Genomic DNA, 27465 nt, shown 5'->3' with positions numbered 1-27465 from the left:
CGGCAGCCTCCCCAGCAGCACGCCGAGGCCGCGGCAGCCTCCCTGCCGCTGCCAGCCCAGGCTCGCAGCGTCCCCCCGGCCTGTGCCCTTTGGCATCTGCAGGCAGATGCGTTTCAGCCACCCCAACTTAACTCCTGCAAATTTGGGCTGCCGGTGGTGATGCCGTGCAGCGCCTGCTGCGGGCTGACGTGTTGGGTCTCCGCCGGGGAGATCTCCCAGGAAATAAACCATTTCAAGGGAAAAAAAACCAAAAAAACCCTCCAAACCAAGATGAACTGCAAGAAATCTGCAGCTTTAACAAAAACTACCTCCGTTTTACTGAAAGTTTAGCCCTTTGCTGGTGAGTTTGGCAGCTGTGGAGGAAACGGGCTTTGCAGGGGTCCCCCGGGGCTGCGGGGCTGGCTGGCTTCCCAGCCCAGCGCGGGTGAAGACAGCGGCTCGGTGTGACGGAGGGGCCAAAAATAGAAACTTTACCAGGAGCAGAGAGGAATAATACTTTTCCTGAAGCCGTGCAATAGCCTTGAGGCTGCTAACGTGGTGATAAGCTGTTGTTTGCCTGTGCTCTGGAGCACGCGTGTTTTATCTCTTCTTTGTTCCAGCCCTGGAGAAAAAACCCAGCGATTTTGCTGCCGTGGGACCACCAGGTCTGTATTTTATTATTTCTCTATTCCAGCAGCGCCTGGAGACCTGACTTGAATTACGTAGCGTGACGCGGCTGACGGCCCGGCCGTGCTCTCGAATTAAAAGCCAGAAGCAGAAGGTGCCAGGGGAGCTCTGCAGCTTTTGGGGGGATGAGCTGAGCAGATCTGATGCCTTAATTAGTGGTGTTTTGTGGGTCTGGGGAGTCGTGGGTGCCGATACCCGGCCGGGCTGCTCCCCTGGGAGCCACGTCGAGGGGCGAGCGCGGCCGTTTCGTGGCGCTGGGAGGAGGAAACCTTTGCAGCCGCCTGTGCAAACAAGAGGCCCCGAGGAGGAAACGCCAGGAGCCAGGCTGGGGAAAATCCCAACCTCCGCGTGCAAAGCCCGGGGCTGGAGGAGAGGATTAAATCCCAGAGAAAACTGGGATTCTCCCATCTCGCTCCTGCCCCAAAACTCATGCTTTCAGGAGAGGTGACGCCGCTGGGTTGTGCAGGAGCACGGCAACGCTGGGGCAGTTTTAGTGGTGCAGAGTTTGGTAGGGAGGAGAAAACCTGACTGACACCCTCTGTAAAAGACTTATGGTAAATATTGAGCTAATTTTAGCTATTTTATAAGCAAGCAGCTCTGGGTGATAACGTCTATAATGGTTTAGTGGCCGATTGCCTCTTGCAGCACCAACACCGCGCAGGTTTAGATGATTTTTTCCCTTTATACAAGTCCCTGCAAATCCCTCCTTTGCCTTGCATCTGCCCTGAAGCACAGCCGATAAAACCGGAGACTTTTCCCAGCTTCAGCCCATCTCCGGGAAGGAGGGTGATATTAAACTTGAAACAAATTACATTGTGCATTCGAGTGAGGATGCTCGAATGCGTTTTCTTTTCCTAATGACGGAGGCAGTGGGAATTGCAGCACCATTAATTTCTCCTTTTGCCTCCTGCGAGTTGTCGGCAGCTCTCCCCTCACCTAGTAACTACTGCATCCAACGGGTCGGATGCTCTGCTGTGGCCCTGGCACCTTTTGTACGAGCTCAGTGCACGCAGCAAGGCTGAAAAATAACCGGAGCAGCCTGGGAAATGCCGTGGGGAGAAGCTGGGAGCTGCGGGAAGCGGCAGGGATGCAGGGTTTGAGCGAGCTCCGGAGGAGCCAGCCTGGCCCCGGCATCCAGGGCTTCCCGCGGTGTTTCCTTCTGTTTTGTGCCTTTTGAACCCTTCGGGGTTTCTTGCCGTCGGTGGAGGGTGGGGGGACGGGGCGGCTGCCGGGCTTTAAAGCGTTTCCAGCCTGGAGGAAGATCAGCCGTGCTGCTGGCTCTTGGGATGGGAAACCGCCACTCGGAGGACAATAAAGGTTATTAAATGTCAGGGAGAAATAAAGCTGCCTTTTTTTGCTTTTTATTTTTCTTCCCCCCCCCGCCCCCGGCTGAACTTGTTTGCAGGCACTTTGTGCCGCAGTCGGAACAGCGGGAGATGGGGACCGGGGCACGGGAGTGGCTGCCTCGGGGCATCCCATTGACTCCGGATTTGGGATGGGGGGTTACTCCTCGACCTTGGGGGTCCCGGCCATGGGTGAGGGACCTGCAGACCCAGCCTTAGGCGAGGGCAGAATGAAATGGGTGTATTCTGTGGGCTCATGCTCTGGGCTGCATCCAGCCACCTCCGCCGCCGGCTGCTAACGTTGCTCCGACCCTTTGCCAAGCGCAGGGGTGTCGGTGACGGTGCGGGAGGCGGTGACACCGGCTTCGCTGGCCTCCGCCACACCTCTCCTCCCGGCCCCGTGCCCTCATGGCTCTGGCAGCGTGAGCAGCAACAGGTCTTTCCAGTCCCACCCCGGCACTGCCCGGGGCCGCGTTTCGGCACGCAGCCCCTTCCGGAGCTCCCATCGCGGCTCTCGGGGCGCATCGGCAGCGGGGTGGCACCCGGGGAGAGGGAAAAGCACTGGGTGCGTCACCAGCTTGCCTTGTTTATCTTTTATTTTGACAGTCATAGCTTTAATTAATCATCGTGCACCGGTAAATGCTTGCAAAACTGTCCCTGTAACACTAGGCTGTGTCCGCCCCGGGACCAAGCTCGCCGGGGTGCGCGGGGCATCGCCTTCTGCCAGACGCTTCTCGCCCGCTGGAAGGAGCAGCCCCGGGGAGCCGGCGCCCGCGGATTGAAGGTAAAAAGCAAACGGGTGCTGCAGGGCTGGCCGGGGAGCGTGCTGGGGCCAGAGCAGCCCCTTGGGGCTCCCGGAGGGTGGGCGTCTGCCCACCGAAATATTGGCTGCTGGCCTGCACTCCGTACAGCAAGAAGAAGGTGTGGAATTGCAAAAGTTGGCAAAGTTGACGTAGTTTGGAAATCGGGCATTTTTTCAGATGGCGAGCAGGATGAGCGCTAGGATCAATGGCCGATGATCAAAGTGCAGCTCCCATGATGAGATCCCAAATCACGGCATCTCCCCTGCTCCCCCTTGGAGGCCCATCCATGGCACCGCTGCCACGCTTTCCCCTGTCGTTTTACCTCCGCCACGCCTCTGCCTAGCTCTCTGTTTTAACAGATGGCTGGAGTGACAATTACTGCCTCAAAAGACTATATTTATAAATTCCTTGTTGGGCTGTTATCCGGCATGTGATAGAGCTTTACACAAACAGAGAGCCGCGAGTCACTGCTGGCTGTTGTAACTGGAAAGGAAATTATATTGCACAAAGCACTTTAGGAGAGCGTGATGGGTTTTGCCGGGGAAGCGGCTTTGGTGGGTGCGTGCAAAATGAGTTTGGTTTGCGTAGATTTGGTTAAGAAATAGTCACCTGGGGGTGACTGGTAGTGGCTGGTATCCCATCCCATCCCATCGGAAGGAGCATGCCGCGTCACGGAGGGCTGCAGGACCGCGAGGCGAAGCTGTCTTTCATGGCTCATGGAGTTAATTTAATTGCTTTTCTCCTCTTCCTGGTTATCGTGCTCATGAATTTGGAAGCTCTTAATGCAAAACAATTAGGGACATGGTTCCCTGGGGATGGAGCAATTTCCCCTCTGGAAATGCAATGGGTCTTTTGTCCGCCCTGTCCCTGCCCGCTTGCTGCTGGGCACCGCGTGCTGCCGATCGGGAAGGTCGATGGCGATGCCCGACGTGCCAGGCTGCACATCGAGGATTGCAGAGGGTGCTGGCGATGTTAAAGTTAAATCAGCCGAGCCTTGGGAAAGGTGACTGGGAGAGCAGGTGGCGCGAATGGCTGATCTAGAACGCTTAAGGAATCATCGACAAAGGTATTAGCAGAAGTGGTTTTAATATGGTGTTGTAAAAGTCTCTGCAGGGAGGCTGCACCCAAGCAGGGTGCTCAGGATAAGGTGGCCTGCTCAGGAATCCACGTCTTTTTGTCAGGATTTGGAAATAAAGGCAGAAAAATAGCATTTGCTTCTCTGCCAGCATGTCATGCCCTTAGCATCCACGTTGCTGGGCTCAAGTCATCTGCACCGCCTTGCCGGTGACCTTCCTTTTGGTGCGGCGGCCGCCAGCATCACCCGAGCACCCGCTGCACTCGCCCTGAGCTGCTCGTGTCCGAACGGGGACCGTGGGGCTGCCGCAGGCTCCTCTCTCCTGTGCGTGGGGCGGCGATGGAGGACCACGCTCTGCCTGGGTAAGACGGCACAGTTGGAGGCGATACGTAACCGTGGCTTGTCACCCTTTCTAGCAACTGAGCCAGAAAAGGGAGAGGGGACATAAAACGTGGGAGCTGTGCTGGGCAAGCGCTGCGGGTATCAGCAAGCGGCGCGTTTTGGGGAGGCTGGTGGAGGCACCGCGGGGTTTTGCCCAGCGCCGAGCTGCAGTGCCGGGCTGCCCACGCCGCCTTTTCCCTGGAAACCCGGCGGTTTGCACAAGCTGAGGCGTATCCTGCCACGCCGAGGCCCCTTCTGCTGCTTTGGGAGCCGCCCCGCGATGCTGGCAAGGTCCCCGCTGCCACCGTAGCCCCGTGACACCGTGACAGCAGAAAGCTGAGCTGTCACTCGCCGATGCAACCTTTGCACTCCCAGCAGTCCCGCGTTTGCTCCTCGCCCATCCCGGCTGCCTCGCATGGGCGGGAGGGATCAAACCCACCTCCATTTCTCCCAGTTCCGCCGCTGCCGGCGCTCCCTGGGTGGTTTGCTGTGCTCCCACGGGCTGGTTTACTGGGGAGAGGACGAAGAGCAGCGCTCAGGGGAATTATTTAAATTGCAGGTGTAGCAGGATCTCTTCCCTGGGGCCATCTCGCCATGCAGCCAGCAATGGTGTGTTTGCAACGCCCGCGCGGGCCCCAGCTATTTCTGTATTAAGCGTTTGATGGATCCAAACGCGATTCGGGCGTATTTGCAGGGAAAGCACAAGGAGGGGAGCCCTGCTCCTGTTGCTCAAGCTCGTGTCAGCCTGACCATCTGCGTCTCCCCGGGAAGGCAATATAAATAGGTTCGGCTGCTTTTCCGTGGCATAACTTTTTGGTGTTCTGCAGATTACAGGGGGGCTGAGGGTAATTACAACACCTTCGTCCTAACTTGCTGCCACCTGCCTCCCTCGCCGAGCTCTTCTAACACACGTGCTGTGGCAGATGTTTGCTATCCGAGAGGACCCTGGGGAGATACAGGGAGGCTTTTTCCTCCCTAAAGAAGTTAGCATCAAGGAGGAGTGTGTCTTTGACAGCCTGTGGCAGGCTCGGCTTTGCTCAGCGGAGAGGTGAGTGGCAGCTGGCGGTGCGGTCGTGTCCCCACTGTGGGATCCAGCTGTGGGGTGGCCCCGGGGAGGGCAGAGCCTCACTTGAACCAAGCCAGGGTGGGGAGCGTCTGCTCTGGCATCTTCTGCTCCGCATGAATAATGCACCAAATTGCTGTGTTTTCGGGCTTGTTTCGTAACCTGCATCCCAGCTGTGATTTACTGGGGCAAGCTGGAGGTCAGCGCAGGGCTCGTCCCCTCTAGCTCTTCCACTGCGTCTGGCTAAGGTGGAGAAAACCTCGTGTTTTAAACCACATAAACTCCTGGCGAAGGAGAAGCTGCTCGGCTTCGTTCAGCCGCGTTCAGCTCGGTGGCGGTCAGCACAGGGGAGATGGTTTCCCACGCCGGGACCGGTGGTGTGCCATGCATGGGATGCGGCAGTGAGTTGCGAAGCTGGGAGCACAGGCTGATCCTCATCCTTAGATACTTCCATAAGTGAGGAGAAGGAAGCTCTGGTGATCTCTGCATTGGAGATTCAACCAGGAATAAGGAAACGAGAGGATTTTCCCAACCGTTGTGCAAATAGGGGCGTTCAGTACGGGAGGGTCCAACTTAATGCCATAAAGCAGATTGGATTAGGAAGGATTTGCAGAGGGCCAGTCTGGAAGAGCAGCTTATTTAGGTTTTTAGCAGTCATGTCACAACCATATGGGGTGTTGCAACAGGTTGTTGCGTTGTATGGTCACATCGGGGTGTTGGGTTTGAAGGGCTCAGCGAGCAGCCGGGAGCTCCGGGGCTGGGTGCGGGGTGGCCACGGTGCAGGGTGGCCATGGAAGGGTGGTCAGGGCTGTGAGAGGGCATGGGAGGACACGGCGAGGTAGGCACCAGGGACCCGACATCTTCCTTGTGAGCATGAACCAAATCCCTTAGCCCATGAGGTCGTGGAGGGTGAGTATCCTTCGGGGCTTGGATGGTTTCATACTGTTGTGGGTCTTTTTAATGCAAATTAATTTATCGTTATGCAAGGGACTCCGTGCTGTTGAAGCATCTTCTTGCCCCGTCCCACCCCACGTGCTTTTGCTGTGCTCTGGGTGTGCTCGTGGGCACGGCGCTGCCCAGGCTGCAGCCGCAGACACGTCCAGCCCCAGCGGAGCGGTTGCCCCTCTGCTATGGGGCTATGGAGTTTGCACGCAGGACCTGGGCTTTGAGGCTTTTGTCAGGGCTTTTATCTCGTTTCTCCCTGCTCTTGCTCTGCCTCCATTCCTTACAGCGGGATTTTGCACCACATCCTTCTGTCTTCGAAAGCCTGGCTCCTTTCCGGAGCTGTCAGCGCCTTCCCCTGTGCCTTGGGCCCAGCCCTGCTCTCCTGGGCTGCTTTTTGCTCAAGGGCGTGAAGGAAAAAATTGCCCAATTCTTTAGTAACTTCCACAAAAGAGGTGCTTCCCCTTGTAGCTGCCGAGTAGGTGGGGATGTCACTCTCTGCTCGGCACCCATTCCTCCTCTCTGCCTCCCTCCTGGTGCTGGCGAACCGGCCCTGGCAGATGTAAGCTTGGCTGTCTCGTGGCACCCGCCTACTGCTGGAGTCGTGCCGTGTTGTGATCGGGGAAGGAAAATAGGCCACTTATCGTGTGCGACAGCCACAGCCACCCCCGGAGCCTTTGTCTGCAAAAAAGGGAATGGAGTGAGGAATATCGACGTCAAGCCGGGGGCAGAGCTGCAGCTGGGGCCCCCGCGCCGGTGCGTCTGTGGGTGCCCATGGGCTCCCCGCAAATGCACCGAGGAGGGAGGTGGGTGCTGGAGGGTGGAGGTGGGTGCTGGAGGGTGGATGCAGCTGCAAGAGTGGGGGGCGGTGGGAGGTGGGTCTGGATGGGGATGGAGATGGGGAGCGGGGTCTCTCCACCTCGCTGAGCAGCCGCTCTCCCAGGAGGGTGCTTTGGGTGGGTACCACCATGGAGAAGTTTCCACAAGCTGCTTGGAAAGTCTCGAACACCTCATATGGGTGCAGGCAGGTTAACAACCCAACCTGAACCTTGGTGGAGATGCACTGCCCTGGTCCTTGGCCGCTTCCCACCGAGGCCGTGTGCTACGGCAGAGCCACGGGGCGGATGCTCTCCCGGCAGGACCTTTCCTTTCCTCGTTAGGGTGAATCATTCCTGGGGAGGCCCGTGAGTTACCAAAGCAGGCGGAGCAAGCACAAAACTGCCCATCTCCCATCCCGGTGCCGGAGGCTGGGTTTGGTTCGGCGCCAGGAGCGTGCGTGCCGGCACATCTCCGGGGTTTCCGTCTCCCGTGCTCCGGTGCAAACCCAAGGTCAACAGCGGAAGCAACAGATAAAAAACACGACCTGCAAGTCAGGCTTTAAAGATCGGGTGGCCACATGAAAACCCAACCGGCAAGAGCCGGCAAGGGGAAGGCAGTAAAACCCTCACCATCGTGTTATATAAAAACTGGGGATCTGGGATGTGTTTTTACATGTCACTTGCAATTTCTGAAATGTGACTTAATTATAATAATCACCCTCAGCAGACAGTCAATTAGTAATGCTCTTGGATTTCTGCTGAGCTCAAACTTTGTGGCACGAGCGCGTTGGTTCCTCCGTGGGCTGCCGCTGCTGCGTGCGGGGGGCAGGCGGCATCCCCTCGGCGCGGGGACGGACGGGGCGGTGAGCAGTTTCGTGCTAACTGGCACTGTCTGAGCCCTCCCTACGAGGATGCTCCGTGGCAGGAGTGTCTCACCCAGCTCGAAAGGACTGAAAAGCCACGCGGAGGCTTTTGACTCTCTTCAAGGGTGCCTTTGAGTGGCAGCATCTGGGTTTGGCCAGGCTGTGTTGGGGATGCCGCAGTCCCCTCAGCACCGGTCCCACCAATATTTCCCTGGCTTTGTACAATTTGCTGCTTAGGGGTCATCCCCCATGGCATCTCCTGGAGGGGAAGATGCTGATGGTACAGCCAAGCCTGGTTTTTGCTCCCTGCGGGTAGCAGAGCAGGACTGGCTGTTGCTGGTCCCTGCCCATGGGGGATGCTCTGATACAGGAGTACGAAAAGGGGCTCTGCTCTGGGTTGGGGGGACGCTGGAGCAGGGAGGATAAGCAGGACTGGGGATGCCGTGCTGGCACAGGGGGTTTCCAGCCTCCCCGCGCTCTCACAGGGTGCTTGCCACTGCCTGGGCAGAGCTGGGGGGGGCTGTTGCTTCCCCAAAGCACCCCCTTTGGAGAGACCCCGTTGGGTGGACGCGGGCAGCAGCTGGCCAGGTGACAGGGTCCTTTTGGGAGGGCTGTGATGCCCTGCGATGGTAGAGGTGGAGGGGTTGGTGGCCTCCTCTATGTGGTCGTTTGCTTCTCTTTGTATCAGAGACTCCCCGTTGTGAGCACCCCAAAATTGCCACCCGGGCATGTAACACCCGCTCTGGGGCATCCCTCCCAGGGGTCTCGCCCTCGGGTACTGCCCTCGTCCCGCCACACGCTGTGCCGGCTGCTCTCACCCAGTTTCTCCTCCCCACTGGGGCTTTTTTCCCTCTGAGCTCAATTGGTTTAGTTTTTTTTTCCCCCGGAGTGGCTCATCTGGGGAGGAGCAGAGCAGGTAACTCACAATCTGTAGGGGTCTGAGTGATGGGGAGGCTTAAAAACCAGCTAAAGATGATGGAAAGGGCTGGAGAATTCCCCTTTTAATGGGAACCCCCCTAATTTTATTTAGTATTTCGGATGTCTGCATGCACAGGGGCTTGGACAGGCTGTTTTGGGGGGGTGATGAGAATCCCCCCGCAAGGCAAGTGCTCTCACAGGGCTGCACGCTCGCCCTGTGCCACAGGAAAGGGGCCGGCACGGCTCTCAGGAGACATCGGCACTCGGCCGGCCGTGAAAACCGTGGCAAAATTGCACAATGAGCTTTTTCCTTCCCCTTCCTCCTGAGCCGGCGCTGCAGCCAGCCCGGGCTCTGCGCGCAGCCGTGCGTGCCTGCGTGGGCACCCGGGGGGGACGCGATGCGCCTGAGCTCCGGAGGGAGGGATCGCATCGTCCCCACGTCGCCCACCTCGGCTGCTCCCCGGCGTGCCGGCCACGCTGGACCCAGCCTCGCCGGATGCCGCTGACCCGCCACCGAGCGAAGGTGCCGAGGCTCCTGGGTGCAGGTAAAAGCAAGGGGAGGGAGGGCAGCTACCGGGGACGCCAGCTCCGCTGTGACCCCACGCGAGGACAGGCCTCGGCACGGCAGCGCGGTTCCCCCCCCCCGCTGAGGTTTAATCCATCTTCTTTCCCCATCTCACGCTGGGAGGGGATAACCCGCTTTCTTGTGACCCAGCCGCTGAGGCATCGCCATCCTCTCTTTAAACTCAGCCCCTCTGTTGGATGCATTCATCTTCCCCGGGTAGGATGGAGGGTCCCCGGGCACCCCGCGGCTCCCCGGGCTCCATCAGGAAAAGGCTTCGGCCGCGCTGCCGTGCCGACTGCATCTTTAACCACGAACCCAGCAGCGGAGGCTGGAGGCAGCATCTCCCGTGGGAGTGGGGGGCTGAGCGTGTTCGGGGCAGGGGAAACCCTCCCGTGCCTTTTGGGGAGATCATTTCCAAAATACAGCCTGGCCCCTGGGTGAAATTTTCCCGGGTGAAAATGGGAATTGCAGAATAAATAGCTCCGTTTTGGGGCTCCCTGGGGATGTGTGTGCACGGCGGGGGGGTGAACGCTGGGCCACTGGCGAATGTTAAAGGAGAAGCTGCTGCTTGGCACAAAAGCCGGTCTTATGCAGCGCAGGTCTATTCAAGAGACATTTAATTCTCTTCTAAAGTCCAAGCAAACAGGGAGCTGCCATCTGGTGTCTGATGGCAGCAAGAAGAAAGGGCTCTTTGCAAAGCGGGGGCAAGTTGGGAGCTTGCTGGGCTTCACATTGTCTTGAAAAGGCTCCGTTATTAAGGCTGAGTGAGCTGGCTTTGTAAAGTGACCCGTGTGGGTTAATGCTGGCTTTGGAAAGGGGAAGGGTCCTGCCCGCGGCTGCCCAAACTGGCAGGTAGCAGAGCCCCGCAGAGCGATGCTGGGGCCAGAAGAGCCGCAGCTGGGGAGGAGACCCGGGGGGCAAACGGTGTTCACATCGCCTGCCAAAAAACCCTGCATCAGGGGCTGCGACCCCGGCCACAGGCTCTCACCCCGCTCCCCGTCTCCCCCTGCCTTGGTGCAGCAGTGGGTGCTGATTCTGGCATGCACCGAGCGTGCGCGGTCTCTGCTCTGCCTGCACGAGCACAGCTGAGCGCAGGTCTCAGCTCACAGCCTCCCTGGTATTCAGGGGATTATTTTTATTAAGTTGCAGAGGCTGTAGCTTCTCCACCTGCAAAGTGGCTGGGCAGCATCTGCAGTCGGGGCAGCACGGCTGTGCCTTGGCGAGGACGCAGCTTAAGCCCCGATAAAACGGGGAGCGTGTCCTTTCTGCCAGCACAGGGAGCAGAGCAGATCTGCAGCGGGGACAAGCAAACTCAGAGAGGAGGAGTTTCAGCTTCCCTAAGTCCCAGTTTAAGCAAGGAGGTTTGTGGGTTTAAATGTTCGTGGGGCACTTTGGGAGGCGGGGTAGGTGCGGTACCTCCGGATTTAGGGTGGTTTGAGGGATCTGGCACTCGATGGGTCTGTGTCCTTCAGCCATGACCCTGCTGCTGGGGTGTTCGCACTGTGGGAGAGACATGGGGGAACAAGACTGACCAGTTCCTCTGGAGGAAACAGGCCGTTCCCTTACGGTACAGGGAGTTTTCCTTGGCAGAAACAAAGCTTTGCCCACGGTGCCTTTGCAGAGCCATGCCGGGCTGGCTCAGTGCCGGCCGGGGCACTTCTCACCGGTGCGGAGGTGCTTTGCTGGGATGGACCCATGGGTGCATTGGAGGTGGGTGGCTGCATCGTCTCCCTGGGGAGTGCTGGTACCTGGAGCTGCTGCCGCGGCCGTGGTGCAAGCGGCGTGCCCGCCTGGGACCCCACGGTCCGGCTGCGTGGTGGGCGATGTGGGGATCTGGATGCGCTCTTGCACAGGGTGGATGAGGCAAGCGTGGATCTCCGTGGCGGGCTGCAGCGTGGAAAAGTGCCAGCACTGAGAAATGGCACTTTGCCCCGTCCCTCCAGCAGCAGTGACTCCCCGTGTCCCCCCTGCGTCGGGGCTGCATCCTCTCCAGGGCAGGAGGAGATTCGGTGGGAGGAGGTAGCAATGCACCGTCCCCCTTCCCGTGGGTTAGGGAGGACATGTCCCCTGACACGGCTGGGAAACGGAGTCGTGGGATGTGTTTAAACCACCTCTGCTCCAGGGCAAGCCCAAGCCCTGCCATGGCCAGGGCAAGAAGCTGCCCATGTGCTGCAGGAGCAGCTCTCTCACCCCGGCACAGCTCCTCCGGCTCTGAGCAGCAGCGGGGACAAACGTAGCCCTTGGCATGGCATGGATGCGCTGCTGGAGATCCCGGCGGAGCTCGTGGTTGTGTCGGTGCCTGGCAGCCGAAGGAGCAGAGCTGTCCCCTCTGGGCTGCCAAGCTGAGTCCTGCAAGAATATTTAATTGTGTCTTTTCCCCTTCCCCAGGGCAGCATCTCCAGTTGGGGATGCAATTGGGCTGAATGTCCCCAGGGGCTTTCAGAGCCCTTGCACTACGTGTCTGGGTGCCATCCCAGCACCCAGGGAGCAGAGGGACTGGAGAGATGCACTCTTGTAGCTACAAGAAGACAGCCAGAGGCGTCTTCATTTTAATTACAGTTTTTAATCACCCCTGATGGCTCCAGGCTGGAGCACCATCTCCGTGTAGGATGCAGATGCGAGTGTGGGTTCGAGCGCTCTCATTATGCAGGATGCCGCCCACGGCCTGAGCTGATAAGGAGGATCAGCCGAGTTTGTCATCCAGCGCTGGGGACGGGGTGGGCAGGGGCTCGCGGGGGGCCAAGCCCCGCAGCCGGGAAGCGAGGAGAGCTGGGACACGGACTGGCTGAATCCTGCTCCATGCTGGGATTTCCATCGCAGCAAACTGGGATTGGATCCCGCTTCCCAGGCATGAATTGCTGAGATCCTGCAGCATACCCGACCTCTGCACCCAGCACACCTGTAAAAAGCCCCAAGGGGAAACTCCGTGCAGGGTTTTAGGGATGCTGGGAGAAAGCATCCTATCTTGAAATACCTGGAAAACACAGGCTTGCCTGGCAGGAGGTACCAGGACACCCCGTGGCATGGGGACACAGGCTGCTGGCACGGTGAAAGAGCTGCTGCGGGGGTCCAAGCGGCCGCTGGGTTTGGGTGGGACGATGGGGTCTGCGGTGCTGGCGGGAAGGGGAGTTTTGGGTTTGCTGTGTCACCTTGGCCAGGCCACTCATCTCGCAGGGTAATAACAGGCCCCGGAGTGGAGCCAAGGCTCTCGCCCTCGGTGCATCGCTTGCACCAGCGCTGGCAGCGGCACATGGGTGCGGAGGGTCCCCAAAGGCTGTGCTCGAAGCCAGGCTGTGTCATGTTTTCTCGTCTAGACTGTGCTCTTGCCTAGAAAGGTTGGACCAGATGATCCTTGAGGTCCCTTCCAACCTGGTATTCTGTGATTCTATGATGGTGTCCTTTATCATCGCTGTTCGCCGGTCTTGGTCCCGTGGGTGCCAGTTTGGCATCGCTTGGTGAGGCTTTGGGGGTGATTTTTTTTTTTTCCCCCTGTGTCATTTCCCCAGGCTTTGCAAGGAGAAGGAATTCAACTGCAAACCCAGACTTGGTGGTCCTGTCCCCTGGAAAGGATGTGCTGGGACCAGGGTGGGAGGAGGATGGCAAAGTTGCAACATTCCTCCGAAACAGGGCAGAAAAAAGGGTCCTCCCCCATCCCCTGCTCATTGCTTTCCATCCCAGCTCCTCGCTCCTCCCTTCCTCTCCTGGCACCGGTGTTTAAACACCCCATGGGTCCGTTGTGGGCTTGCACACTCCTGTCTCAGGGCAGAGCCATGCGACATCTCCCATCCCTCCCTGCCTCATTCCTCAGGGCACCGACCCGCCAGCAGCCCCGGGGCTTGGAGCTGCACAAACCAACTTGGTTTTGTTCATCTCCCGGTGCCGGCAGCATCGTTATCCCTGGGTACCCGGCCACAGTAGGTCCCGCACCACCCACAGTGCCCACGTGCTGGGGGGTCGGCAGGTTTTGCCCCCTTCTTAGGTAGCTGAGATGTCGCAGGGGTTGATGCAGGTTGAAGCAGCAAAACTGGGCAGTTTCCCTGGTTGTGGTGGGCCAGAAATGCTGGATTCAAGGCAGGTCATGGATGAAAGTTGCTTGCACGTGTATATGCATCTATAGGTGTATCATTCAGATCTACCTCAGCAATTCTTTTTAGTAAAAACAGGCCTTTCCCAAACTTTCAGGGCACCAGGGGTTTCCTGTGGTGTTTGCAGGATGCTGGGAGGTGGGGGTGACAAGTGCGGCTGTCTGGTGGGTAAATGGCTGCTCGCCGGGCAGGGAGAGGTGAAAGGAAAACAGCCCAGGCCAGGAGAAGTCATAAGATTTTACAACTGAGATCCCTGCCTTGGGATGTCTCCTGCCACCCAAACATCCTCTGATGAATCCTGCAGGAGAGAAGCAGCTCTCAGAGCTGCCTGTCTGTCTGTGCATGGCTCCAGCCAACTCTTTTGTGGTTGCTGGTATTCCTGGGATGGTGTCTCCAGCGGGAAGACATGGATTTGTTGTACGCCAGCTGCCTATGGAGAATACAGATGTGCTGGAACATGCTTGCTTGCAAGAAAGGCCATAGTCAGCTACACGCTACCTTGTCTGTCTGGCTGAGCTTTGCGGCAGCCCAAGAACTGCAGGACCTGAAAGATGCTGAAGCTCATGACATTGTAGTAAGGCTCCCGAGCAGCCAAAAAGCTCCTTTTTATTCCAGGGCCCTCGTTCACTCTCAAACCTGACCCAGCAGCGGCAAGCCAGGAGCGGGATCCCCCGGGCTGTGCCTGAGCGGTGGCGGGACGTGCAGCCGGGCTGTCTCCATGTGCGGATGGAGCCAAGCACTCAGGCTGCAGGAGCTGGGGCTCTTGGTTTGTATTTTGGCTATTCCTTTCCTGGATTTGTTCTGCTGGAACAATGACGGGGTTGTGGTATGGGTACAGGGCTGAGTTTGAGGCTTGGTTTTTTTTTTTTTTAAGCTCTTCTGGGCTCTGTGCTGAGCACCCAACAACCTTGGAAGCTGTGGAGAGGCTTGGGAAGCCTGGGCACCCACAGCAGCTGCCAGCACCTTGAAACACCTTTCATGGCCTTCGTTCAAGGGCAGGGCTTTATCAGGAGCTGGTCAGCAAGTAGTTAAACTTTCTGTCCTTCTGCAAACAGAATGCACTTACTAATGCTGCCTGCAGCCCTGGCTGGGTTTCTGCTGAGCCTGCAATGCTTCTTATACCCCCTGCGAGTCCTGGGGTCTCGCTCAGCCTGCACCCCAAGCCCTCTCTCCCAGAGGGTCGTGGGATGTACAGGGAGAAGGGCACAAAGGATGCCGGGAAAACACGGGGCGATGTGTTTTAGAGCAGTTGTTCAGGCAGCAGAGCGTGCCGAGAGCTGTGTGCGAGCCTCTGCAAACTGCTCTGCGCAGAGCAGCCCCTGACCTGCTGCCGCCTGGGGGGACAGGGATGGGCAGAGGCTGGTCGGCGGCGGTGCCATCTGCCTGCTGCGCACATCTGGCAGAGAGCTCGGGGATGCCCCTCTGTCCCTTCTGGGCACAGGCATGGCCTGAAGCAGAGCCAGGGGCCACCGTTGCCCCAGCACAGTCCTCTTCTTTCTGGTGATGTCTGGAGCAATATGTTCTCCTGGATGCGACTGTCTCTTCCCTGTGCCGCTGGTGTGCTGGCGCTGGGTTTCTGGGGCAGGACAGGCCTGCCCAGAGCCAGAGCTGATGTCTGAGCAATGCACCTTCATTTATATTTATTTTCTAGAGCTGGAACACCCTAATCTTCGCTATGTCTTGCTCCTAAACAGCGTGTTGCTCAGGGCAGGGTCTGCAAAGCTCTCTGCTCGGCCGTGCGCGGGGTGGGTGGCAGTCCAAGGGCGGGCTGTGCACGGGAAGGGGCTGTGAGCAGCTCTGGGTCGGGCTGTGCCCTCCCCGTTTGCAAAGCACCAGTGCAGGAACGCTGTCGTCTCCGAGTCGCTTAGCGGGAGCAATTCTGATTTGGATGGATACTTATAAGGATGCCCATCTGGTGGAGGAATTTCTGCAGTTTCTTTGCAGGCTGCACGTGAAAGGGGACATCTGGGACTGTCACATGCCAAGGAATGCCCAGCTCACAGGCTACCTGCACAAAGTCTTTTGCACGGGACACTGTTGGATGTCACATCCACGCAGTGGCTGTTATCTGGGCAGGGGGATTTCTTCTCCCCACCAATTCCCTTCCATTAAGTGCAGAACTGAGAAAATATTCTCAAAAAGCTCTGACAGCTCGGTTTGCAGATCTGCCACCTTCTGCTTCCAGGCATGCTCCCGAACGCTGCGCACGGGGGAAAAGCAAGGTAGGGCTTAGGGAGGGAGGCACATGCTGCAAAGCAGAGCTGCGTGAAGGTCCGCCGCATGCGTCCTGGCTTGCCTCCTGTTAAAATACAGCCTGGGATGGTCAGAAACGAGCTTGCACTGCCCGCGTTTTGGGGAGGCAGCTCTGAGCCCAAACCTGCAGGTGCTGGAGGGGCTGGCGGAGGAGGTCCCCGCTCCATCCCTGCAAAAAGGGACTTTGCAGCTGCCTTGGGAGCGGGAAGGGCCGGGGGCGGATGGATGAAGCGCAGCGTGATCCCTGCAGCTGGAGGGGCTGGTTTGGAGGGGGCCACGCTGCCCGGGGGGGCTGAGCCGGGCTGCAGCTGGCTGGCTCCCCATGGGCACGCCGCCAGTCCCTCCGGTGCCGCAGCCTCTCGGCTGCTCCTCTCTGCCCACCAGCCGATGCTCTCGGCAGCTCGCTGGCTGCAGCAGAGTCCTTGCGGCTCTCCCAGGACCCGGGTTTAGGTGCGTGCCTGGGGAAAGTGGGGTTTGGTGGGAGGGAGGGTGGGAGAGCGGGGTGCCAGCGGAGGGGAGGTGACCGCTAGGTGTTGGGTGCATGTGGGTGCACGAGTTTCTGCCACGCTAGGCGACTTTCCTTCCCGTCCCTGCCGTCTCTCAGCCCTGGGGACCTGGGTGAGAGGGGCTTTTCCCAGCCGGGGTGATGAGCTGTCTGATGCTCAGGGAGGGTGCAGTGTTGTGCCTCCCTCCCTGTCCTGTGGGTCCCAGCACCTCCAGCACCCCGCTGACCCAAAGGGGAGGAGGGCACTGCTGGGAGAGCTGCTCCTCCTGCAGCCGATGGGTTCTTTTCCCAGCCCCTGAGTTGGGACAGTGTGCTCTGTTGGTGAAACACTTCAGATTTGGGTTCATTTTGAACTCCTTTTTGTCTGATGAACTGGACCTTGGTCCCTTGGGGTATGCTAGTCTTTGGGCTGAAAGAAGTCTGGGTTTTTTTTGCCTCTGGGGGTGGTTGCCTGTGTCCTGGGATCAGTTCCCTCCAAGGGAGCGAGGCTGCAGCAGTGCTGCCATTGTGCTGCCCTGGGGTTGTCACTGCTTTACCTGTGCTGCTGTCCCTGCTCCTGTGCCGTGCTGGCTTGCCCCACGCTGGCCCCGTGCCCGGCTGCTGCAGCGTGGCCGCTTGTACCGGGCTCACGTCTCAGAAAGCATCGCTTGCCATCTTCCAGGGCAGAAACACGCTTGCTGAGGACATGAGTGACTCTCTGCCCAAGAGGCAGCTTCAGGGCAGTCCCTTCTTTGTCCCTTTTGCTGCACAGCAGCTGCTGCGGTACCACCCGGGATGTGCATGCACCGGAGCATTGCGGTCCATCGCCGGCCGGTGCTCCCTGCACTCTCCGGAGAGCAGAGCTGCCCGTGGCTGCCGTACCTGCTTTGCAGGACCTTTGCAATCTGGGTTGGACACCAAAACTAATTAATCTAATTGCAGTCTGGAACGCTACATCCACATCCCATTACGGTTTCTGTTGCATTCACCATCCCCTTTCCATTCCCAGTTTAACCAAATTGGTGCATGTTTAACACTGGGATGCTCCACCCCGGAGACAGTCCCATTTCCAAACGGGGTCAGGCAGACCTGTGAGGAGAGAGGAGGATGCTTTTCTGGGGCTGACTTGGAAAATCACCAGTGTGTTTGCCAGCTGCTGGCTCATGCCGGCCCAGTTTTGCCCGTCAGGCTGCGAGATGTCACATCCCAAATGTGGCATATGGAGCTTGGGCTCAAATTGTCTCTTTTCTGGGCTAAAGCATGAAAAACCCACTTGAACGGTGCAGAAAGCACATGAGCACTGCATGGGTTTGCTTATTCACGTGGCTGATGGAGAGCAGCCAGCTCTGTCTGCCCAGTGCACCCGTGTCCTGTCCCTCCCTGCTGCTGATGGGCATCCTGGGGACATCGTAGGTGGTGACCTGTGGTCTCCTCGCCAAAAGTCCATGGTGGCGGTTCCCCGGGGTCCTCTCCTCACTCTCATCCTCGCTCTGTCTTTCAGATGTCCTGCGGTAGCCCGGCGCCTCGCAGAAGGACCTGCCTGCCTTAGCCAGCCCCTCATCCCAGGCATCCCGCCGGCGATGGCCTCGACGCCCCACTGAGCAGCTAAAGGACGAGGACCGAGTCCCCCCAACACTGCCACATCCCCCGGCAGAGCCATGGAGGCCCCCCTGGATGTGCCCGTAGGAAACCTCATCGATTTTGATGCCGAAACGCCCACCTGCATCCCCTCGGAGCCCTCTCCTCCTGCTGCCCCCAGCGGCAACGGGCACCTGGGCGATGCGGGGGACGCGGCCGGGGAGGAGAGTGATGCCACTGAGTCGGCGGACAGCGAGAACGACATGGGTGACTCTCCCAGGCACTGGGGCGGCTACCGCCGCTCCTCCTCCAACGAGTCCTTCTCCTCCAGCCAGAGCACCGAGTCGGCCCGGGACGAGGCAATGGCTGAGCGCCGGGAGTTCATGCGGCACTACGTGGAGAAGATCTTCACCGGCGGGTGAGCGAGCAGGGCCGGCCAGTGCCGCCGAGGCTGCTGCCAGGGGACATCCCACGGGATGGGAGCTGGCTGCTTTCCCACTCCGGGAGCATCGGTTTGTGCTTCCCCGTGCTTGGCTAACGCAGCTTGGTGCTCCCCGCCATAACGTGGCATTGGAGCTAAGTGGGGGATGCTGGCTCTGACTTGCACCCCTCTCTCAGGCACGTTCCAGCTCATCTTTCTCCCCCAAATTCCCTCTGCTCTTCTTTCTCCCCTTTCCCATGCTGGGGTCTGGCCATGGCAGGGGTCTCCAGCTCCTCTCCCCCGCTGGGCATCTCTGCTGCTGCTTGTACGAATGCCAGCAGCTCGTGTGTGCCCTGGGGCCCCACGGCAGCCCGTGGCTTCCCCCCCCAGCCCTGCATCCCTCCCAGCTCCCATCGCTGCCGTCTCCATAACGCTGTGGCTCAGCGTGTCAAGCAGGATTGAGCAAACCGAGTGTGATGAGCAGCAACAGGGGTTGTTTTTGCTCTGGGGCAGAGTGCCTGTCTCTGGAGCTCAGCTTCTGCTCGGGCTGTCCTTGGCTCTTCCCTTCTCCGTCTGCCTTTTGGTTTCCCCCCTGCCAGGGAGGAACAAAAGAGCAGTGTGAGCCGGAGGATGACAAAATGGATGCTCCCTTTCCCCTCTTCCTCTGCCTTCCTCCCAGCGTCGCAGCACCAGGATGCTGCGGCCAAGAGGGATGACGTGGGGAAGCTGAGACGTGTTGGCTGGATAGGGGATGCCGGCCACATCCTCAACTTTAATGGTATTTTTTTATTTTTCCCCATTTCAGAGAGGATTTGGACCAAGAAGAGAAGGCCAGGTTTGGTGAGCTCTGCAGCGGCGAGAACGGGAAGGGCAGGGAGTGGTTCGCGAGATACGTGAGTGCCCAGGTAAGGGGAGAGATGGGCGAAGGAGCAGCAATCCCGTACCGGGGCTTTGGAGCAGCCTGGGCAGGAGGCTCAGGCCAGGGGAATTTAGCAATGGCCCAAAGCAATATTTTTGGAGGGCAGGAACTCGGGGAAAGGGAGAAACTTCAGTACAGGGAGATGGAGAAGTGAATAAATGCATCTTGAGGCAGTTAAATACGTGCTTGTTGCAATGTGGGAGAGAAGTCATCTGTTTTATTTAAAATGAAATCAGCCCTCAGAAACGTCCTATTCCCTAGAAAAACAATTCAGAGAGGGAAAGTGCTGCCTCCAAGAGGGAGGCCTGACTGCCTGTGCTCTCTGCCCACCTCCCTGCGGCTGGGGGTCCCGGGGGGGCCGAGGTCGCCCTTGCTGCTTGCGGCAGGCAGCTGCCCCGCGGGTCTGTGCTAAACCCTGGGCTTTGTGCCTGCAGCGCTGCAACTCCAAGTGCGTCTCGGAGCAGACCTTCTACCGCCTGATGCAGTCGTTCGCCCTCGTGCTGTTCGAGTAAGTCAGGGGGTTGGGGGCTTCATTGCAACCACCGAAAGCCCCTGAGATCAGAGCCACGGCTCGAGCAGGGGCAGCAACCATGAGGCTGCTTGGCTTGCCATCGCTGGGTGTCTTCACCGAACCCTTCCTCCGTGTCAGGTGTCACCAGATGGATGACTTCAGCCCTGCCAAGAACCTCATGACCATGTGTTTCACCTACTACTACGTGGGTAAGAGGTGCCTGCAGCCTTGGGCTTTGCTTGTGCTGGAGACCAGTGGTGAAGGGTGCCTGTGCACGGGAAGGGTGATGGATGGGTACCCAAGCTTGCTCTGGCTGACTCCGATATTGAGCAGAAAAGAGCCTCTGTGGCCCAGAAGCTGTGCAAACCTGCCGGAGCCCCTCACTGGGGTGGTACATCACGCTGACGCTGGTTTGTCATTGCTTCTAGCCAGGGATGTGTGCATGTGGTGATCCCCAGATCTTCCCCAACCCTGGGGATGTGATGTGTAACCCCCAGCCCAGAAGCACCTTGGCTTGTGGCTTGGTGTGTGGTGGTCACTCCTCCACGGGGGGCTGGATTTTCTATCCAAACTGGGGGGAGAATAAAGACCTACAGGAATTTGGGATTGGGATGGGGTCTGGGCCGTTTCTGTCTGGCTCCTGGTCTCCGCAGTATATCTTGTAGCTGGGAGCAGATCCCCCAGGAGCTGGCAGCACCCAGGACCATGGGGCAAGCTGAGCTCCTGTCACGTTGCCCACAGGCAAGACCCACACACTGCCTTTGGAGGCCAAGGAGAAGCCCATGGGCAGCATCGACTCGTACCTGAAGTCGGCGAACAGCTGGCTGGCGGAGAAGAAGGACATCGCGGAGCGGCTGCTGAAAAACACATCGGCCAAGACGGAGAACGTTAAGGGCTTCTTCGGGGGCCTGGAGACCAAACTGAAGGGTCCTACCACCAAAAAGAGCGAGTGGGTACCACTCCGTTGGGTTGGCAGGGTGGGCTGAGGCAGGCACTCGTAACGTGACCAAGCCAGAAACCTCCTGGGTGTAGGGCCACTGTGAGCCAGGGGTTATCATGGCCATGGGAAGACGGTCTCTAGCCTGGTCCCATGCTTCATACTTTGATCATTGGGCATCTCGCGGCCTGGGAGTCCTGTGTCCCTTGGGCATGGAGATACGTGGTTCCAGGAGATGGTGCTGTTGCTTTGTGGTCTTCTGCATCATCTCTGTACTGGGTCCGACTGGGATGGACATCACAGTCTCTTAGCCGCTTTTCTGGCCCTGGGGCCAGTGGCATGGGAGCAGGGGGTCTTTCAAATGAAGGTACTCCCCTTGCCAGGGGGGCCAGAGCTTTGCTGCATGGGCTGTTGGGGGGACAGACTTTTTGGGAGCTGATGCTGATTTCTGTGCCACAGCGAAGGTGAGGACAAACCAAAGGAGAAGCTGAAGAAGACGGGTGAGTGGGGCCAGCGTTGCTGAATTAGGCATGGTCAAGGCATCTCTGGGGAAGGAGCGGGGGTTGGAAGTGGTACGAGATGCCCGGTGTTGCGGGAGGTGTGGGGTGGGGAGAAGGGCAAGAGGGACCGACGCTGTCTCCTGTGAGCTCCTAGAGAAGTGCTCCAAAGGGACCTTCCCAGCTCCTTGCTTTGGAGCAATCACAGCTCTTGTCCTGCAAGGACATCTTGTGGCATCTTGTCCTCAGTGGCACCGGGTTGCAGAGGTTTGGGCATCCACCACCTTTGAGCTTTCGTGCTGCTCCAGTTGCCACCCTGGTAGCTGCATGGGCTACCGAACCAGAGGTCCAGTCCCTCGAGCATCCTCCTGGGACATCCATGCCTTGATCAGAGCTAATATCTGCCCACAAAGGGCAGCCCAAGCTCCTCTTCATGTTGCTGGGGATGTGTTGGAGCTGAGTATTTGGTTTGCAGACCTTGCCATCACGGCTGCTTGGATGCCGAGCTTGGGGTGCGGGGGGCACAAAGTCTGTGCATGGGTGGGAAGGAGGGAGTCATCCACACCTTGGCATGTAACTGTGTGTCCCCACAGTTTCTGTGCAGAGCCCAGAGGAGGAGAAGAAAGGAGAGAAGATCTACCTGTACATGCACCTCAAGCAGCAGCCAATCTGGTAAAGCCGGCCCAGGGCGAGCTGGCTCCCGCCCGGCATTGGCCTCCCCGGGGAAGGGATTTGTCCTCCTTGCCCACACATTCCCCAGACTTTCATGAGTGTTTTTAAGCTGCTGCCACCCCCAAAAGAGGTGGCCACGGCTTTTGCACATCCCTCATGCTCGTGAGAGTGTGTTTGCAGACACACAAGGAGCTGGTCCGAAAATGGACCAAATCTGCCAGACTTGCTTAGCCCCCCCGGAATCATCTCCTGGCCCCCGGGACGTGGGTGAGCTGGGAGGACTCGGGGACAGGCTGGGAGAAATGAGGGGTGGCCATGTCCAACATCTCCCTCCCTCCCTGCAGGCACAACCTGCGGTTTTGGAACGCCGCCTTCTTCGACGCCGTGCACTGTGAGCGCAGGAAGCGGTCCCCCACCACCAGGTAGGACATGTCCCCGTGGGAAAAGGAGACGCCGTGTGCCCTCCGGCCCCTGGCATTCCCCTCTGCTCCTAACAGCCCTAAGCGTTACTGACCATGGGAAAGCGCTCTGCTTTCCACCCCTAATTGCAAAGCTGCTGGGGCCACTGGGTTGTGGGGTGGGCAGGTGAGCAAGGGAAATAATCCCTTTCCTCGGCCAGATGGATGCGCATCCTCGTAGGGATTTGGGAGCAGGAGGGTGATGTGCATCCTCGTAGGGATTTGGGAGCATGAAGGTTTTCTTGCTCATTTTGCATCATTTTTGCAAGTCCCAGAGGTGTGTTCAGACAACCTAGCCAGGGTTCAGGCTGCTGGTGCTTAGTTTGCAAGCAGATCTGGGAAAAGATGCTTGGTGCAGCCCTTCGGGGAGGTGCAGTGGATGGGGAAGGGATGCCCTGGCTCCCGGCTGTCCCTGGGAGGGCCATGGAAGTGCTGGCAGCACAGCGTGGGGACCGACCCCCGGCAGCCAGCAAGGACGAGAGCTGGAGACGGCAGCGTGGTTGGCCCTGAGGGCTGGGAGAATTGGGATAAACCTTGCAAAGGGAAGGGGCTGCTTGTTTCAGAGGGTGGCTGTGTGCAGGGAGCATCTGGGTGCCTGGGCATGGGGACCTCACGGGGTGCAAGGGTGGGCAAGATGCTCGCCGGGCTCATGCCCATCTCTTGCTCCACCATGGACCTGCTGCGAGGGCTCGAGCGATTCACTCCTTGCTCGACCACAGTTTCACCCCTCCGAAGCTATTACTCTGTGCGGTGCTTTGAGGCTTTGAGCTCTCGGGGTGAGAGTCCTTGAGCTCGGAGCATTTGAACAACCCCTTTTCTGAGCAGTAACGGCACTTCTTGAAGCAGCCAGCCCTCCTGCATCCTCCCCAAAACCTGAGCTAGGCCAAGGCAGCCCTGGCTCACACCACGGGATGCTCTGCCAGGCTCAGCGCACCGATCAATCTCTGCTTCTCCTTTATTGCTTTTCTTTTTTTCCAAGCAAGCCACTGAAAGAACCTATTGAACAGTAATGTAGCCATAACTGCATTTGCTTTGATTAAGCCCCAAATTAGCAGCAGCAAATGTCTCACAAGGTCATACGCCACCGGCAGCTGCTCTTTGCTCTGAGTGCCTTTCCCAATTAATCTGATGGCTGAGCCTGCCTCTGCTGCAGAAACAAACCCGACTAACGAAGGAGCTTCAGGAGCTGCAGCCTGGAGTACTCCCAGTATCTTGGGGGGTTGGAAGTTGGTGGTGACTCCCCCTCAGTCCTCTGGAGAGGATAACAGAAGCCACTGGGTGAACTGGGATGCTGCTTGCTGGACTGAGGATTAAAATCCCTGGCAGGAGGAGTTGGTTGGCGAGGGCTGGCGTCCCACGGGCTGGGTTTGAAACGCCAGGGATGGTGCTTGACTATGGCAGGCGTCTGCAGGGTGCGTGGTGACGGGTTTGTGATGGTGCCCATCTCTGTGGGGTGGCCAGGGCATTGCTGGGGTGGCCGGGCTGCGTCCTCCCGGGGCTGCAGTGAGAGCTGGGGAGGTTTTTTCTCCTCTCGGTGGGGAGGGCAGGGGATGGGGGGAACAAACCAGAACTAAACTCCTCTTTTCCTCTCTCTTTCCTCTCTCTGCCTCTAACAACCTTCTTCCGTCTCTTCTTCTCTCCTTTCCCCTCCATCCCTCTGTCTTGCATGATCTTTCACGCACCACTTTTGTCGGCCCCGTTTCTGCTGCCGCTCCAGAGGGAACGCTGGGGAGGAAGAGGAGAAGAGGTGTGTCTGTCCCCGTACTTCGGTGCATTAGTGTCCAGAGGCTGATGCTCACTTCACGTCCAAATCCTGCCCTGGGGAGGGGGGTAACCTGTTTCAGGGGGGCTCTGAAAGGCCCTTCTCCACTGGAGAGGAACAGCCGCCGGAGGTTTGACTTCATGTGCATCATCCTCTCGAAAGGGCCAGAAAGGTTGAGATTGGTTCCTCTTTAATGCGGCTTTTTAAAAAGAAACCCGGCTGATATCAAGCTGTGGTATTTTACTGTGGGAATCAGGTGCCCAGCTGCTAGGGAAGCCAAGGGCTTGTGCCGGGAACGGTTCCCCGGGCAGGTTTTGGACATGAACTGAGTCTCTTCATGGAGAAAGCATCCCCCTCTCCTGTCCTTCCTGCTTGCTCCCGGCTTCTGCTGCCGCATAGATGTGCCAAGGATCCTTTGCCAGCTGGAAAAGCTGGTCCTTCTATTTTTTTTAACGCACTCTTGTGCTGCCATCCCTAGATAAAAAGAAAAATGCAAACGGGGCTGCATGTCGCGTTCGTGAGCGTGTCCTCCAGGTTGCAAAGCTCAAAAGCAGCCGCATCCATCCGCGCTCCGAGCTGGGACTGGGGGAGTGGGGAGAGTCATTGCTCTCTTGCTGGAGCGTGGAATATTCGATCTTGGAGCAAATCACTCGAAGTGATGGCATTAGCAAGAGGATGAGGGCTCTTTGAAGCTCGGCAGTAAATCTTCTGCGTGGTTAAGGCATGCGCCGGCAACTGGATAACTTAAATATTGCTTAGGTAGAGCATTGCTCAGGTTAGCTGTGCGGGGTGAAACGCTGCTGCTGAAAGACGAGCGATGCCGAGCGGCAGAAGCCCCACCTCACCGGCGCGGTTCTCGCCGGTGCCCGGCCGTGGCGAGGCTTTCCTGGGTACCCTGAAACACAGGCAAGGTGTTAGCGCAGCCCGCGGGGTTACGCACCCCTGCGCCTGCCCCGCCGTGCCGGTATAAAGATGAAAGGGTTTGAGTAGAGCCACATGTGGGCTTTCCCCTTTCCCAGGCATGTTATTCCCGAGTAACAAGCCAGAAGCACGGTGTATTTTTCTTGGGCACTTCTTTGATAATTTTTTTTTTCTCCCCTTCCTCCCTCAAAAACATAAAAAGGCAGGAAAAAAATAGTTACAAACATGCTTCTTCTGTAAGTGGGCCAGTGAGATCTGTGAAGTTTTGCTTCCAGATTTCAAAGCCCCTTAATTTGATTCTTCTCCTTTCTTTTCAGCCTCCAGATTTGGATGTGGTTTTTATTTGCTATCGTAAGCTTTATCTGGGAAAAATTACACCTTTCTTTTTTTTTTTTTTTTTTTAAGCCTTTTAAAAATATCATAGAAGTTTCCAGAGCCCTATAAATATAAGTAGCTCACCCCTGGAGAGCAAAGGCTCAGCTCAGCAGCTCTTGCACGGCCAGGCTGGGCTGACTTGAGTGAGGCCAGCCTCCCCGTCGTGGGGTCAGCCTGACTGAGCACTCATCCTTTCCCAGTTTCAGCAGCACAAACACGCACTGGGGCTGAGCTAACCTCACTGAATTTACTGCAAGACACCCTTCTTCCCAGCCGCCGTTTTCACCCGACACAGCTCCTCCGATCCTGCTTGGCGTGCCGGCGAGCTAGCGCGAGCTGCACGCGTGCGGTCTGCTCCTGTGTTCTCCTCTTCCTTCTCCTCCATTTTTCTTCTACCTATCCCTGGTTTTCCTTGCTTTTCTTCCTCTTATCCTTGGCTGTAACCTCACCTGACTTCTCAGAAGGGGTCTGGCTTCACCCTGGAGCTGTAGTTTCCCTGGCGTGCATGCACTGAGTCCCCCTGCCACCACCTGAGCATTGCACCACCATAGTGACATTTCTGTGACACAGGCTTTATTCCCAAAGACCTCCAAGTGGGACACCTGGATGGGGACTCCTGCCACCACCTAGAGTGGGTTGCAAACATCTAGAGCTTAAAAAGCCTTCCTTTGAGGCAATGCTGCAGTTGCATTTGCCAGGGAGCCGGTGTGGAGCTGGAGCATCCTCAGGGCAGTGCTGTGATTCCGGACTTCAGCCCCCGAGCGGGGCCGTGGGGAGGGGCACGGGAGCCCCCCGTGTTGTCGGAGGGGGGAGGTACGTTTGGGGAGCAGCTTGCTCGGGCCTCGGGGAGCTGGAGCCCCGCTGCATCGAAGCAATAGCACCGAAGGTGAGAGATGTCAACTCTGTGCTGGGCCAATGCTATTTCCTAGCTCCTAATCAAGGCCTTCAGGAAAAAGCCAAGGTTGAAGAAGAATTTTTTCCTGGGGCGTCTCTTGCTTTGCCCCAGGGCGAGAGATCTGCGGATGGATGCAGGTGTGCGAGCTCATCCAGCACCGCACGGGCGCTGGCAGCCGAGGGGCTCTCGGTGCCCTCCTGTCCTCGGGCAGCCTGGCCCCGGGGAGGGGGGGATGCAGGCGGGGGGTCCCAGGGTGACGGCGGTGCCAGACGGGCTCGTGCCTTGCAGGGAGAAGTGGTGCCACATGACGCAGGAGGAGCGTGACGACAGCCTCCGCTTCAACGAGAACATCACTTTCGGGCAGCTGGGGTGAGCAGGGCGCGGGGACCGTCCCTCCTGCAGCCGGGCTCCGCGGTGTGTCCTCGCCAGCTGTGGGTGGGACACCTGACAGATGTTCCCCCACTGGGGACATCCCTTATGGTGCAGAGGATGCTTGATGCTTCTCCTCGGGACCTGCTCCTGCCCCTTACGTTGCAAATCCGGGCACCACAGGGACATAGCACGCTCTCCCACAGCCCAGCATCATCCCAGTGCCCGGTACAAGGGGCTGCGGAGAGGAAGAGGAAGGTGGGGGGAAGAAAGGGCAGCCTGGCCCTTCCCTCACCAAGAGCATCTCTGTCCTTCCTCAGCACCTTCATTCACAACATGCTGGCGTTTGGCCTGAACAAGAAGCTCTGCAGCGACTTCTTGAAGAAGCAGGCGACCATCGGCAATTTGGATGAAGGTAAGGGCGAGCCCGGGGGATGCGCGCCGCCTTCGCGGGGTCCCGGAGGGACGGAGCCCACCTGCCTGGCTGGGATGCTTCAGCACCCTCCCAGCACCCTTCTCTTTCTCCTCCGCAGAGCAATACAAGCTGCTCAGCGACCACATCGAGCAGATGGCCACCGAATAGCCGCCTGGCTGGCACGGCGGCAGAGAGACGGTGGCCGGAGCGAGTGGGGAGGGGAGAAAAACCCACCTCCGGGGCTACCTGAAACTGAAGCTGGGCTACTTAAAAAAAGTCACACACACAAGCTGCAATAAAACCTGCATGATCCTCCACCAAACTTTAGAGCTGCACCAGGGCAGCCTGTAGAAATAGAAGCCAAACAGCCCCCACCTCCTCGGCAGACCCTCCTGCATCTATTTTCAGAGTAGACAGTCCCAAAAGTGTATTTTGTCAGTTAAAAAAAAAAAACAAAACAACAAACCAAAAAACAA

At 58.2% G+C, this 27465-nt stretch overlaps 1 protein-coding gene across 5 annotated transcripts; it reads left to right on the top strand.

Annotated features, from left to right (window-relative positions):
- Nucleotides 1–529: 529 nt before the first annotated feature.
- KIAA0513 lies at nucleotides 530–27465 on the top strand. 5 transcript variants are annotated; one of them, XM_082319136.1, is made up of 13 exons: nucleotides 551–644; nucleotides 2679–2793; nucleotides 17761–18255; nucleotides 19064–19163; nucleotides 19612–19685; nucleotides 19827–19897; nucleotides 20430–20637; nucleotides 21085–21125; nucleotides 21716–21794; nucleotides 22139–22216; nucleotides 26494–26574; nucleotides 26895–26989; nucleotides 27108–27465. In XM_082319136.1, the coding sequence occupies exons 3-13, from the start codon at nucleotides 17918–17920 to the stop codon at nucleotides 27155–27157; spliced, it is 1215 nt and encodes a 404-aa protein (XP_082175262.1). In that variant the 5' UTR covers nucleotides 551–644; nucleotides 2679–2793; nucleotides 17761–17917; the 3' UTR covers nucleotides 27158–27465. The 5 variants fall into 5 exon arrangements, with proteins under 5 accessions (XP_082175264.1, XP_082175262.1, XP_082175261.1 ...); XM_082319138.1 differs by lacking the exon at nucleotides 2679–2793 and having other exon boundaries at nucleotides 530–644; XM_082319135.1 differs by lacking the exons at nucleotides 551–644; nucleotides 2679–2793 and adding an exon at nucleotides 6080–6240.

Source organism: Platalea leucorodia (genome assembly GCF_965183815.1).
Source record: "Platalea leucorodia genome assembly, chromosome: 8".
In the NCBI taxonomy this organism is placed as follows: domain Eukaryota; kingdom Metazoa; phylum Chordata; class Aves; order Pelecaniformes; family Threskiornithidae; genus Platalea; species Platalea leucorodia.
Note: the sequence above shows the minus strand (reverse complement) of the source record. Positions and strands in the feature narration are given on the sequence as shown.